General features: G+C 35.7%; 1 protein-coding gene across 1 annotated transcript in view; it reads left to right on the plus strand.

The window, feature by feature from the left end:
* Nucleotides 1-3,195: 3,195 nt before the first annotated feature.
* DOK6 (docking protein 6) overlaps nt 3,196-14,509 on the plus strand; it is a gene marked incomplete at its 3' end in the record, with an annotated part of 135,706 nt that continues 124,392 nt past the window's right edge. Inside the window, exons 1-2 of the mRNA XM_010287608.1 lie at nt 3,196-3,337; nt 5,058-5,131. Of these exons, the coding sequence (XP_010285910.1) occupies nt 3,196-3,337; nt 5,058-5,131 (216 nt within the window). The remainder of the gene's footprint in view (nt 3,338-5,057; nt 5,132-14,509) is intronic.

Here is a 14,509-nt window from a genome sequence, read left to right on the forward strand (position 1 = left end):
CATAATAGGCCACAAAGTTCACAATAATTAAATATTATGCTTATGGTAAAGATTTTTCTCCTTAGTGTTTCGGAGGAGCCAGAGTGAATAAACTGCAAGACACTGAATGTAAAAAGGGAAAATGTGACTTACCTAAGGGCAGAGAATGCTGATATTAATTTTCTTATGAAAAGTTATCTGTAAAATCAGAAAAACAATTTTCTGACATCGTGCATGGGAATGTATAGCCTGTGCTTCAGTTTCTGCTGAATTCTTTACACCCAGGTTGTAACATCACTTTTGTATTTTTCTGTTAGTGTAGCAACACATTGTGGGATATATAACTAGAGTACTATTTTTTTTTTTTGTTGTTCCATATATCTTTCAAGGTAGCATAAACATGGCAACTCCCTAGTTTGGGGGAAAAAAAGACAATACAAAAATAAGACTTCTAGGACATAATAAGATAAAAAGTAAATTATTTTTACAGAAATTTCTAATGTTGCTTTTTCCCTTTACGATTAATTGCAACAGATCAAGGAAAGTAAAAAATTAAAGCTATGAATAAAAGCATCTGTTTAATTTTTAGTTTTTAACATAGTTTTTAACACTTCAGGCATCTCCATCATTTTGAATAACACAACAAATATAATTACGTTATTTGTGGTCTTTGTATTAGTGGAAGGAGCTTCGGTCAGATTTTTTTTTTTTTTGTTCTGCTTTTAACTGTAAGGGCCCATCTTATACTGTATGCTTTAAAAAGCTACAAAATCTTGCAAATTGCTAATTACAGAGTAAAAAGAAAAACAACTAACAGACATTTCTAGCAAACCTCCTAACACTTACTCAGCACTGATACCAACTGATTTCTGTGGTGATATAACAGTACTCTACTTCATATTAATGTTTCCACATAAAACACTCTTGTCAGAAAACCAAGACTGTTGTTTTAAATACAAATGGCAATTAAACACAGTCCTAGCACAGGAAGACTTCTGTTGTTCTGAATTAGAATGAAAATTAGATTTATTTTTTTTTTTTTTTTTTTAAGTGTATGCTTAATTTTCCTGTTTATCAGATGGATGTTGTCATGGTTTAAACCCAGCTGGCAACTAAGCACCACAGGGCCGCTCACTCACTCCTCCCAGCCTGGCCGGTGGGATGGGGAGGAGCATTGGAAAACAAAAAAGGTAAAACTCATGGGTTGAGATAAAGACAGTTTAATAGGACAGCAAGGGAAGATATAATAACAATATATACAAAATAAGTGATGCACAATACCATTGCTCACCACTGATGCCCAGCCAGTTCCTGAGCCACGGTCACCATCCCTTTGCCAGCTGCCCCCAGCTCATACACCGAGCGTGCCGTGATACGGCAGGGAATACCCCTTTGGCCAGCCTGGGGCAGCTGTCCTGGCCGTGCTGCCTTCTCCCAGTTTCTTGTGCACCTCCCCGCTGGCAGAGCACGGGGGGCTGAAAAGTCCTTGGCTCAGTATAAGTGCTACTTAGCAACAACTAAAACATCAGTGTATTATCAACATTATTCTCATATTAAATCCAAAACACGGCAGTATACCAGCTACCAGGAATAAAATTAATTGTATCCCAGCCAAAACCAGGACAGAAGTCTATAAAAGTAAAAACATGAATGGATTGTTCTTGAGAGGAAAATTCTCATTATGCAGACAAACATTTGAATAATTCTCCAGGATTTGATTATGTAAGTCCACTTGTATGTGCCAGGGAACCATGTTATTCAAGAAATACTCTTTTGACTCACACTACTTTTTAGATAACTACCTGAAAATCGTAAAGGAAGAGCATTTATGAAATATTAAGATATCATCATGAGAGTTGAAATATACTGCTGCAAGGTTCATTGCATATAAAAATTATATCAGGTTCTGCTGGCTTTAAACTTTTTACGATATTTCTTGAGGGCCTCACAACATTAATTTTAAATAAAAAAATTATTCAAAAAATAAGTGGAATAGCATGTCTTTGCAAATGCAAAATGAACGGCTAAAAACACAAAAGGAATGGAGTCATAAAAAAACCAAGTCCAGTTAAATTCCCTGGTGTAGTCAATTATGTTTATCAATGTACTGCTATAAGAATTTACGATTCTTCTTCATTTCAACCCAGAATTTCCTTTGCAGAAGAAATTATAAATGCTATGCCATCTCAGTGTTAATAATTATTTCCCATTCTTAATGATCAATGAAAAGTGCTTAAACAAAACTCTTCAGATACTGTAAAGTTTCCCATTCCTTTTGCCTCGGCCATTTCTTTTCCTTCAAATGTATCTCTTGTGAAGAAGTCATTGGGGAAAAGAAGTGGAATGGTAATGGGAAAAGTGATGTTTGTGTGTGTGAGAGTGCCTGTGAGGAGCACAAAACTGATGAGCTTGTGAATCAGAGGAGTGGAAGTAAGAGAAACTGAAATTCTTCTGAAGCTCAACTTGCCCTTTCATTATGATTCACGGTCACAAGCGTTATGTCTTCTTTCAGTTGGTAGAGGACTTAAATGATATTTCTTATATGGTGGACTAGTCTTTATGTGACCTTTAGCTATCATCACGTTCTTGAGAAAGACACCAGCATTGCTTCTCCTTTAGCATCGCTGTGTCAGAGATGAATCGTAGCATTCCTCATCCTTCCTTTGCACTAATAAGTACAAAGTTTGTTCGTTTCTGATCTTCACTTAACTCAGGACTGTAAAACTGGGCAGAGAAAATGCAAGCTGTCATCATTAGGAAAACGTCAGGTTGACAGGTAAAATCAGTTCTTTCTAGTTTGGAAGTAAGGTGGAATTGTTGCCCCTTAGGTGGGGTTAAAGAGGTTGCTTACGCTGTGGGTGAAGGTCGCACGTTCAATTTCAAACACAAAAAGATTGATCCTAAGTCCTTATAAATCAGTGATTTAAAAAAAATTTTTCTGCCTTAGTGGCCCTTGTGTCATAACTTGACATAACTTTACAAAATCTGATCTATTTTTTAAGCACTTTAAGTAACTGTATAAACCTTCCTTCCTCTTTTAACATAACACATCGGGCAGATTTGGGACAGGCAATATGTCTTTCTTTAAATCATAAAATAACTTACTAATTTGCTTTATAGAAGCCTTATTCTGATATCTATGTGGAATAGATCCCACAGCTGCTTACTTCATAAGTAGCTGGTAACTGTGAAACCACTTATGTGAGATACCCCGTAATGGCACAGCCTGGCCCTAAATCTCGGTGTACGCTGCTGGAGCTGTTTGTTGAGGCGGTTATTGTCACCGTAACTGCACCACGTATTTCACTGAGCAGCACAGCAGACGGCATGGTGGCCTATGTAAACGGTTTACACAGAGGTGATACAGTAGTCTGGGTTTGGATGCTGTATTACCATAAATAGCATTTTTTTGCTACTGACATTCTGTATGAGCCTTTGGATATGTAATTGTGAGTGACACTTAACGGAGCTTTTAGAGTACCTACTTTTCAAGAACGCTTTGATTAAATTAGTGCCCATTTTATTATTTGTTACTTATGCCAAAGATATTTGTAAAAGTGTTTATTCAGTAAATTTTCTTAAATCATGGAAAGCCTTTCCTGCTCACAGTTTTGTTCAGTATTGGTTTTTATTAAAACACTCCATGAACTGTCACGCCTATGTTTCGATATATTTGTGGAACATTGTATGCTAGGTATTAACTGATTAATCCTCCTGCTTGAAGATTATGAAGTACTCAAATCTGTGTATAATTCAACAAATCCAGATTAAAAAGCTTTTAAGCATTGAGAATTGTGAATCTCTTGGGGACTTGAACAATTATTTCATTTTTTTGCCAAGGAAACCAAGCCATTAAGAATCATCATGTACTTAAAGTGTTCTGAACCCAGAGGGCTTTACTGACACTATTGCCTGTTTCTTATTTGCTTGATCATTTATTTCTTTTCAGCTAGCTCCTTAGAAGCTGATTCTGGAGAGCGGAAAAAAAAAGAGCGGTTCCCACGCCAATCATACTCCTTAGCACACGAGTAGTATACAGTCACTTGTGTGGGCAGGCACCCAGACATTTGCACAGATACCTAAAGTGTATCTTTCATTTGATTTCAACCCTTCCCTTCTCGTATTTAAAAAAAAAAAAATCTGTTAGAATTGTTTAATAATGTAGTTAATGAACTTCACCACTTATTTGGAGAATGGCAGCTGAAAAATGAATTGTAAAAATGAAGAACATATGCTGGTATATTACAAATATTTTTTGCCTAATCCAGAAATAAGCATTTTCTGTTTTGAGAGATGAATTATGAACTATGTTAATTCTGATTTGTAAGGCCTCAAAAAGGTGTGTAGCTTTTAAAATTCAACTGATACTAATTTATCTATTTTGGTATATAACTTTCATGCAAATCAGATTCTTGTTACCCAAATACTGACTGGTCCATATTTTTTTAATCATTCTATGTCTATAATTCAATATAGAGTTGAAAATTTATTCTTTCCCTCTCTTCACTCTCCATTTTAGAGGAGGATTTTTTTTTTAAGGAATATCTTCAAAATGGCTTAAAGTGAGAACTGCATTTTATACCAGTGGGCCTGGGCCACAATTAAGTGATGACTTGGAATAACAAGCTGATGTCTTTTAGGCATCCACATACAAACCCAAGTCTGTTAGCAATTGAAGTGTCAAGTTCTAGTAATTAACATGGTGCATGTTTTCAGCTCCTATTTAAATTAGATGTGCCTGGAAGTCCTTGCTATTGAAAGGTTCCAAAGGAAGGAAGAGGAGAGTTTGATCATTAATCAGTGTTTTGTCCTAGTTGGTATATCATTCGTACATCTGAAAAGCACTGAAAATGTTTGGGATCATACAAACATACTAAAGAATTTTTTTTAAGACAGTCACTTTTCTTTTGGCTGTTTGTTGCCATAACAGTCTTTCTTGCAAAATGTGAGATTGTTATTTCTATTTATTGTCCCTGGAGACATGGAATGATGTATGGTTGTCTAGAAGTAGGCTGAACAGACTTGGATATTCAATCCTCTGTTCTTTTTGCTAAGCTCCCTGCATTTAATTGTAACAGGTAAATCACCTAAGTCAGGAACTCGAGCTAATTTGGAAATCTGCAGTCAAAAAGAAGAGACAGGTGCCCCTAAAGTATGACTTGTCCCAGAACCCACAGAGATGTGGGTCACAGTTCTGAGATGTTCCTCGTCATGGATGCGGCAAGATAATATTGAGTGATCATGAAATCCTACATGAAATAATTGTTAATAAGACTGTGAGACAGAAAGTAAACATAACAGAAGGAGAAAAAAGATTATTCAAAGCTTCTGCTTTTTACAACTTTGTGCTGCTTTTAACTCACATAGGAATATGATACTTGGATGAGTGTTTCTTTAATTCTCTTCTGTTTGTTTTTTTGTGATAGTAATAGTTAAAGATTGTTCATTTCCTACATCAACAGGAATTCTAATGGTTGCACCAAGGAGAAAATTTGCAAAGAACAATACCCTTTGAATCACTTGAGGATAATTAGCCTTTTTTTTTATTCTCTTTTTGAGGCTTTTTTCCCCACTGCTCAGTGTTGTTTTTCTTATACTTAGTCCGTAGGCGCCATTATATGTAGATTTTTAGGCTTTAAACTAAAAAGATTTTTAGCATCAAGGGAGGAAAGGACTTTTTAGGGTACATCTAATAGTGGGTTAAGATATGTATTTTTTGTGAAATTTTATACTTAAATCAGTATTGAAACTGCCCTTCTGTTTGCAGATTCTCAAATGAAAAATAATAATTTTGTCATTTCACCAGTCAGGTAGTGATGCCTGACCCTAAGCATATTACTGTTTGCTTATTAATCAACAAAATATATTTACTTCAGCAGCAGAAAGCAGCAGAAATTACATACTGAAATGTTAATTACTCACTTAGGAGACAGAAAACCTATTGGAACTTCTTTTTCAAACCATTGTGCACAGTTTTTTGGCACACATATACAGGCTATATTTTCCATATTTTCACTTCATGAATTCTTTTATCTTTTTCCAGTTGATCTGTTCTTACATTTTTTCCAAGACTCCAGAAGATTTGTAAATGGAGTTTAAATATGCTTTTAAAAAGCTAAACTTTTCTTGAAGATTTAGGTTCTTCCTAGCTCCATTTTTTCCATGGTAATTGTATAAAGAATTTAGGGACTGACTCAGTCCAGTGGTGCTGACTTGCTTATACAATATATTCTCTACCAGAACGCTCCTGTGGATGACAATACCAGTGTGTGAGAGGATTTAAAGCAGAAAGTCCAGTACTAACAGAGGAATGCTCTCATTACAGGTATTAACCAGTTCCTGGGAGGAGTATAGTCATTTATATCATACAAACAGGGCAGCAAATAATAAAACTCATTTTTCTTAAACAGTTAAATTGAATTCAATTAAATTGAATTCATAATGAAGGTTATTGTTGTGGCTGAGTGAAAGTCCATTCCAATTCAGAATGCAAAGTCAGGATGAGAAGAAACACTGAAATATAGAAATATTCACTAAAATTTGACCATATAAGGTAAAGTTTTCTAGTTTATTAATTTTATTTCTTTAAGAAAAATATGATGTCTTTGTTAAGTACCTGAACTACATCCAACCTTTTCTCTTCAGGCCCTGCATTCTCATGAGGGAACCATTCAGTGCTGTGATTGGATTAATACAAATTGGATAGGAAAATTGGGCTGGGATAGGAGCAATTGAATTTGGAAAGTTTATGAGAGCTGCTAGTTCAGGGTGAATAATAAAATAAAGACAGCAGTTTTGCAATTTTGAAAAGCTCTGTGCTATGTAATAGACTATAATTTAATTCTCAGAGACTATTTTATTAGATTTTTTCCCAACTAAAATGACAATTCCTATTGTTCCTTATCATATGTCTCATTACTGCTGCAAGTATTATCCTCTTTATATGATTATAGTGATTCATACTTCACTCTCTTGGTTTGTATACAGTTGCAAGTAAATAATGGTAGCAATTTGATGCTTCTGAATAGAAGACCAACAGGTTCTTTGTTTTTTTTTTTTTAAACAGGAATGTATATTTTAGTGAAGGAGTGATGATAAGCCTTACACTGAGATCAGTCAACAGATGCATAACTCTGATAAAATGTAAATTCTCATCATTGGTCAAAGTAATAAAGCTGAAGAAATGCCTGTGCCGAACAATAAACCCGTGTGAAGTTCATCGTCATTCGCACTCATTATCCTTTATAGATACTTTTGGAAAATATGTGGTTATCATTCATATATTTGAATGTATAACTGTTGTAAGAATGTACCTAACAAACAAAATAATTTCTTTGTAAGGGAAGCTGGTTCTGTGAGAGAAGGAACAATTTTCATGCTATGCGGAGTACTTCAAAACCCAGTGAAAGCCAAAGAGAGTTGGGAGAGTGAGGTTTTGGTTCACCCCGGTTGGGCAGAAAAGAGCAATCAGCTCCAGTTCACGGTGGTTTAAGGAATATAAAAACAGGGGAGTAATGACTTACAGGAAAGAAATGTGGCATTATCAGTGAAACTGTATCATGAATAGAGACCTGGTTCTTATTCTTGCTCATTCTGAGATGTGTGTAGCTGTCACATTCATCAGGGTGGCACTGTCCAAAAAAGAGAAGTTGTCTTAGTGTTGATTGCCTGGTTGTTTTTTAGTTCATAATTTTTAATTCTCACCTGGGGGAAGAAATGAGGGGGAGGGAGGAGTGAAGGAAGAGAGCAGGGTATGTCTGAAATGGCATTGTGCTGAATCAACCAGTCTATAACTGCAAGTACAGAAAAGCACAAATGCTCACATAACTGTGAAGTGAACAGAAGCTTAGTTTTTCATGGATTTTTCCAGTTCAAGTAATTTCATTAAGAATTTTTACATTTTCTCCCACTTTTAAAATTAGGTGCACTCAATCAGGGATTCAGCTTAGGTAAAGGTAGATATAATTAATGGACAATATGGGTGATCTACCCATTCTGCCAAAGGGCAGCATTAACATCTGATCCTTACTAGAGAAGATTAGTTAAGGAATTCAACGAGTCCTGCATTTTGGCTTCTGGATTTTACTCATGGATCAGAGCACTAGTTTAGATTCTGCTCAGAAAGTATACTTAAACTTTCAGAAAATGGATTAAAGGATATTGGATATTACTTTTTACCTGCCTTAGGGTATCTCCAGAACTTTGGTTTAATTATTGCATATCCACATTAATTAATACATTGTGTGGTACTTCAATAACATTTTTTATTTATTAGCATTTCTACCGCTTGAATTGTCAATTTTAAACTGATTATTAAAACCCTCCAAAAAGCTGATGACTCATATTTTTACAGTCAATCTGAACTACTTTCCAAGGCAGGGATATAACAAGGTACTTAGTTATCATTTATTGCATTATATGAAGACCAAGACTCTGTTGTTCTTTGTATCTGCCAACATACAGTGAAAGGCTTACCTTTTAACGTTCAAAACAGCACCTATGGTGAGATTTAAGAAGTGGAAATAAAACGGTAGATGATGGTTATAGTGAGAGAAGCAAGAGTTTAAGAATCAAAATACGTAGTCTCAAGACACTCTTTGAGATGTAAATAATAATTGCATTAAAGATTACATTAATCTGTCACTAATTCTATTATTTTAATTTGTTGGATTAATTTAATTCAGCTTCATTTCTTATGAAGAGCCTTCCAGTAACATCTCAGCTTGATTTTGTATACCTGAGAAAGGAAATGTCTCAGGAAGGCAGAGTCAAAACTTGTCATACTCAGTTAGTGTTCTGTTCAGTGGAGCACAACATGGTAGCTAGTAGATCTTCAATTTTTGAGATTGTCGCTATTTATTTTTATTATTGCCATTACTATATTTACTCTTTGAATGGGTAATGCATTCTGAATTTGTGTCTTAACTTTATTCTTGTGCTTTACTTATATTACTTTCGTGTTTAAGAGATTGAAAGTTTATGAAAATAAAAAGTTGAAAAAGTTATGTCAAAGCCCAAGGTAGTTTTCCTTATTTTTATAAAAATATTTTATCATATCAATATTTTATTAAAATATTTTATCAAATATGATTTTATCATAGCAATTATTTTATCACAGGTTTTAGTGTAGCTTAAATGTTAAAACAAATATGAATGATTTTGATTAACAGGGGAAATAAATGTCAATAATAATAGACTCTAGTACTGAAATAATATCTGTCAGAGACTTGGGGATCATCCTTTAATATTTATGTAAAGTAGGTTAAATGAATGTGAAAACCACGCATTGGTAAGAATGAGGTTTCTTCTGACTTCCTCCAAGTGGAAGTAATCTTTAAGAGCTTGTCCAAAAATGGTTACAGATGTTTTAAATGAGATTTCATTATTTTAGCAGGTTTGATTCAAGTTTCTGTTACTTTTTATTTGCATTTTCACTTCCTATCTGCTGCTTTTATTCAGACCTAAGGTGTAGTAATTCCATGATGTCTGTGTTTACGGCACTGCAACATGTTGCTGTAGAAATTATTACAAAGTCATAAATGTAAGACCTACTTCTGAGTGATGTTTTGGTCTCTTTGCTTCTCCTTATTTCTAAATTTATCTCATTATACAGCTACTACAGATCTTCAGGATTATTCAGTATATAATTATGAAAATAGGAGTGCCAAAAGTGCAAGTAACCTTCTTCAGATGTTTTAACAAGGGACTGGAATGATCAATAGGAATTTGGTATCTCTTTTCTATACGAATCCTGATGTTAGAAATAGCTATTTTAATATATTCAGCCCAAATGTCTTTTGATTTGTAGCAGTAACATTACTTTATCATGTAAGTGCTTTTCATCTGACTACTTCTAAGCTTTCTTTCCCCAAAATGTTAATTAAGTTAGTGTTCTGATGTACAATAGGTTAATACAATTTTTGTTTTACAAATGAAGAAACTATATCTAAAAAGGTCACATCTCATGTCAGTGACAGATGGAGGTATACAGTACTGTTCTGCTTTAGCCACTGGGAAAAAATAAATCTTTCTTCTATCTGTGCATTTGCAACTGTTACCATAATCAGACATAAATGCCCAGAAGTTAAGCTTTTTATTACAAAAACACATATTTCCATCAGATGAAGGAGGGGAGGAGGGAAAGAAAACTCTAATAGGTAGCCAAAGCAGAGGAATGACATCATTCAAGTGGACTAGTCACTAGACATTGACAAAAATGTTTACAAATAATATGTATGTGTATATACATACGTGTGTGTATATCTATATGGATATACATATTTAATATATTTTTAACTGATTTTTAAAGAGCTGTGGAAAATCTTTCATGAGATATGCAATCTGATTTTATGTTTGTGTATCAGAAAGGATCATCTCTTCCAGAAACAGATGTGTTTCCCCAGATTTGAAATGGAGAATTCTGTTCAGTAGTCTGAAACAAAAACTAATGGGGAAAAAAACTCTTCAGTGGAATGAGCAGCTGGCGTATTCTGCAGCATAGAAATTAAAAATTTTTAGTTAGAGGAAAAAAATGTTTCATTTCAACCTTTTAACTAGGCTTTTGAGAGCCTTTCTCTTTCTCCTGCAAGCTCATAAACATTCTTAAATCCCAGCTTCTAGAAATTGTGTCTATGGAGCATCTTGGGCAGATTGTAGACGTGGAATCTAGGTGTCCCAGGATTTCTAGGTTGCTCCTGAATAGGTTTTGAGATGCCTGAAAGTACTGCTCACTTGGTCAAATTTGAAAGCTGTGGTATCTATATCTCCTCGCCAGCCTAGTTCTGGACTGAAAAGGATGGAAAATCTGTTGGCTTTGGCTTCAATACGGTGTGACTTGTAGGATGGCTGTTTCTGTGTAAGTAGAAACAGTTTTCTAAAATTTATAGAATTATAAAATTAGGAATATAATTAGAAATTTATAATTTTTTAGCAAAACTGACGTTTTCCCTTGAAAGTCATAACACTTGTAGAATGCACATTTTCTATCAATATCGTTGATAAAAGAGGAACTTCCAGACCAGAACCATCAGCCAGTTTGCAGAAGGTTGGTTAGTGATTACCAAAGACATAAGAGATGTAAGCAAAGATGACTAACTTCTCTAATAGAATATAGCAGGGTATTTTTCATATAAAGAGGAATTTGATTACCTAGAAATGCAGTTAGATACATATTTATCCAAATTTAATTTTTAGCAAGACACTGAGATAACTGCTATTGCTTGTAATTTTTCTCTCTAGCCTAAGTGAATAGCACCACAGTATAACATCTGAATAACTTCACCATCATGAACACACATACTGCTGTAATCTCTCAACAAACGATTCAAATGCCCTGTTTTGGTTGCACTTAACATTTCCTTGTTATTTTTCTGCATAAGTGATCTTTTGTCCAAATCCTGTTTTTGTTTATGCCGTTAGGGAAGCCAGTTGTGGAGGGCTCCATTTCTCCTGTCCCCGCGGCACGCGCACACACGCGTTGCAGCTCTCTCCTGTTACCTGGTGTGAGACTCTCAGCCGGTGCGGTGGCTGACCCCTAGGCCTGCCCCCCCCCGTCCCTCCCACTTGCATCGCTTGGACCTATGACCCCGGACATCTGTGCTCCCACTGCAGTTGCTGGCACTCGGACCTCATACTGTGCTTGCAGGCTAGTCCAGCTCAAAGCCCACTGCCTCACACAGGCACGCTGCGAGCTGAGCGCCCACCACACAGAAGACAGACTTTACTAAGGAGATAGGATGGGCCATGGTGCAGTGCAGGGCTCAGCCAGGCACGCACGCTGACCAGCAACCTGTTTTCAGGTGACTAGCCTCTTCTGTCCCCTTTTCCCTCTATTTTCACGTGTTTATCACTCGCAGATGCATCTAGACCCCTCCTTCTCCATGTCTTTGGTCCTTTCACTGAACATCTCATAAGTTTTATACAATAGCAAATATTCTTCCTGCTTTATCCCTTAATTCTCCTCCCACATAATAAGCCCTATACCCCGATCACCCCACTTAATGTGCACGGCTTCCCAGGGAGAGAGTTTCCGTATTTAGCCACCTCGGTGGGTGTCCTCACCAGGGGCAGCCATGTTGTCATTCTCCTTTGATGATCTTTGGAGTAGCCGGTTTGGTGTGCTCCATTTTAATTTCTTAGATTACTGGGGTTCCTCTGTGTTTATGGTCATCAGCCATTAGTCAGACAACTTAGCATTTGTTATCGGACAAGATCACTGATAATTAGGTTAGTCTGGAAGCCGCATAAACAAGTTACCTCAGGTATCCGAAGCAGAGTTTGTGTAGAACTCGGGTTCCTCATCCAAAACTGTGCTTCTCACTACCCCTTTTCACAGCTGCTGGTTGTGTGAATTCTCTTGCTCTCTGCCGTGCAGTAAGACTTTACTCCTAAGGTTTCACAAATTAAAATCGCTTCCATTTTTATCACTGGAAAAGCTTGATTTATTAGACATGCTCAGATCATTTTTATTAGATTGAAGCAGGAGTTGCCCATTTCTTTTTGTAATATAGCCAGTGCACTATATATATCCTGCCCCAAAGCAGTACTTCAGGAAGTGAATTAGCACAGTCCAGATCTAAGTGCAAATCAGCCTCCCGTGAAAGTTACCAAACACAGAGGGAGCGGGTTTAAAGAAATATTCAGCTCTTCTGTGGCATTTTTATGTAAATATGATTAGGCAGCTTCTTGTATAATAACTTGTTTTAGGTTTCTTCCATATAGAATACATGTTTATATACAGATCATAACCTTCCCATTATTTTGTAGAGAAATAAATCATTTAGTTAGGACTATTATTTTGTTGTGGGATCAAAAATCTAAAAAATGGGTAATGAAACTGATAGTCAAAGCATTTAAGGAGTTGATATCATTATATAAGGCATCATCTAAGTTACAGCTTTAAATGAACTTAATGAGTGAAAATTATTACTGTCCTCTGGGAAAGAAGATGGGTAAATCAAAGGGACACTGATTTTTTTGACAACTACAGTTTTACAGGTATTCTCCCTGTGTATTCTTTTATAGCTGGAGTTTCATTTGGAAAATGGTAGACTGCTGGAACAATTGCTTTTCCTCAGAAATTATTTTATTTATAAAAGGTATAGTTTGGCAGATTTGCTTGTTGAAACTTTCATAGAATAAAAACAGTGGTCTATTGTACTGGTTAAGCTGAACTAAATTTCAATACAAGTAGTTCAAGCTCTTTTTAAAAACTAAATTCTAATCTACAATGCCCGCCCCCCCGCCAGCAATCTACAATGCCCCCACCCTTCAAAGTGACTTTTGTCTTGGCTTTTTTTTTTTTAATTTAAAAATCTATAGAAAAGTAAATGTAGAGAGATTCTTACTGATAGATGAACAATTGTTATTGACATATGGATATAAGGGGACATGTGCCTTAGATATATGTCAATTATTGAGAGCTGTGTTTTAGTTTAAATATTGATCTTTACTGTTTTTCTACAGTCAGAATTATATCTTGCCTGACTGGTTGTTGGTTGTTTTGTTTTGTTTTAAATATGAATGCATTTTCCACTTTCTTTTGAATTTTCCTTAGCCAATTTCTATTGTTATTCTTATTAATGTGTGTGTTTCATTCTATGTAATTTTTTATTGTATTTTTCTTCAGGAACATTTTGTTCCTTACAGTAAAATGTACCCTGGTGTACTAGATTCACCCTTGCAGACCTCCCATGCCTTGCCTGTTTGCAAATAACTCAGGCATTCCAAATGTATGGAGGTGAAACCTGTGTGTCTTATGATATTCAGATTTTGTCTGTGTTCTCTGAATCTAAGTACAAGAATAACTGCAATGTCAAATGAAATGGTACGGTAGAAAAAAATCCCACACAACAACCACAAAAAAACCCCAGCTGATACTCATCTGGTTACTGTAAACTTCAATTTTTTGACATTACTGAAGAACGACCGTCATTCACTGATGTTTTGAAGATGTGGGTATTATCTTGTCCATGGAATGTGTTACATCATCGAGAGGAAAGAGGGCAGATATGCTCTTGGGTGACAGAGTTCTTAAGAAATGGCTTTGCAGTCAAGTTACTAAAATTTGCAGTCAAGTTACTAATATTCTTTCTCAGATACAAAAAGCACAATCTTTTTGTTTACATGGAAGTTTGTATTGCACAACTGTGATTTTCAGCTCTGCTCCACAAATAGAATGTGATAAGAGCAATGTAATATAATAGAGCATGTCACCGTGGACTCTGTAGGGTAGCATAATGTTCTCTTTTAAGAATTCTGACATTTTATACTGAAGACATAAATACTATTTAAATCTAAAGCTACATTTACATAGCCTTGTGTGATGGGTTGACTTCAACCAGCAGCCAGGTACCCACACAGCTGCTCAACCAATCACTCCCCCCAACCCAGCAGGATAGGGGAGAAAATAAGAAAAACAAAAGTGAGAAAATGCTTTGGTTGCGATAAAGACAATTTAATAGATGAAGGAAAGAGGAAAGAAAACAAACAAGCAATGCAAAAGAAATCACTTATCGCCTCCACCAGCAGA

This window comes from Phaethon lepturus, unplaced genomic scaffold, assembly GCF_000687285.1.
Source record: "Phaethon lepturus isolate BGI_N335 unplaced genomic scaffold, ASM68728v1 scaffold3525, whole genome shotgun sequence".
In the NCBI taxonomy this organism is placed as follows: Eukaryota; Metazoa; Chordata; class Aves; order Phaethontiformes; family Phaethontidae; genus Phaethon; species Phaethon lepturus.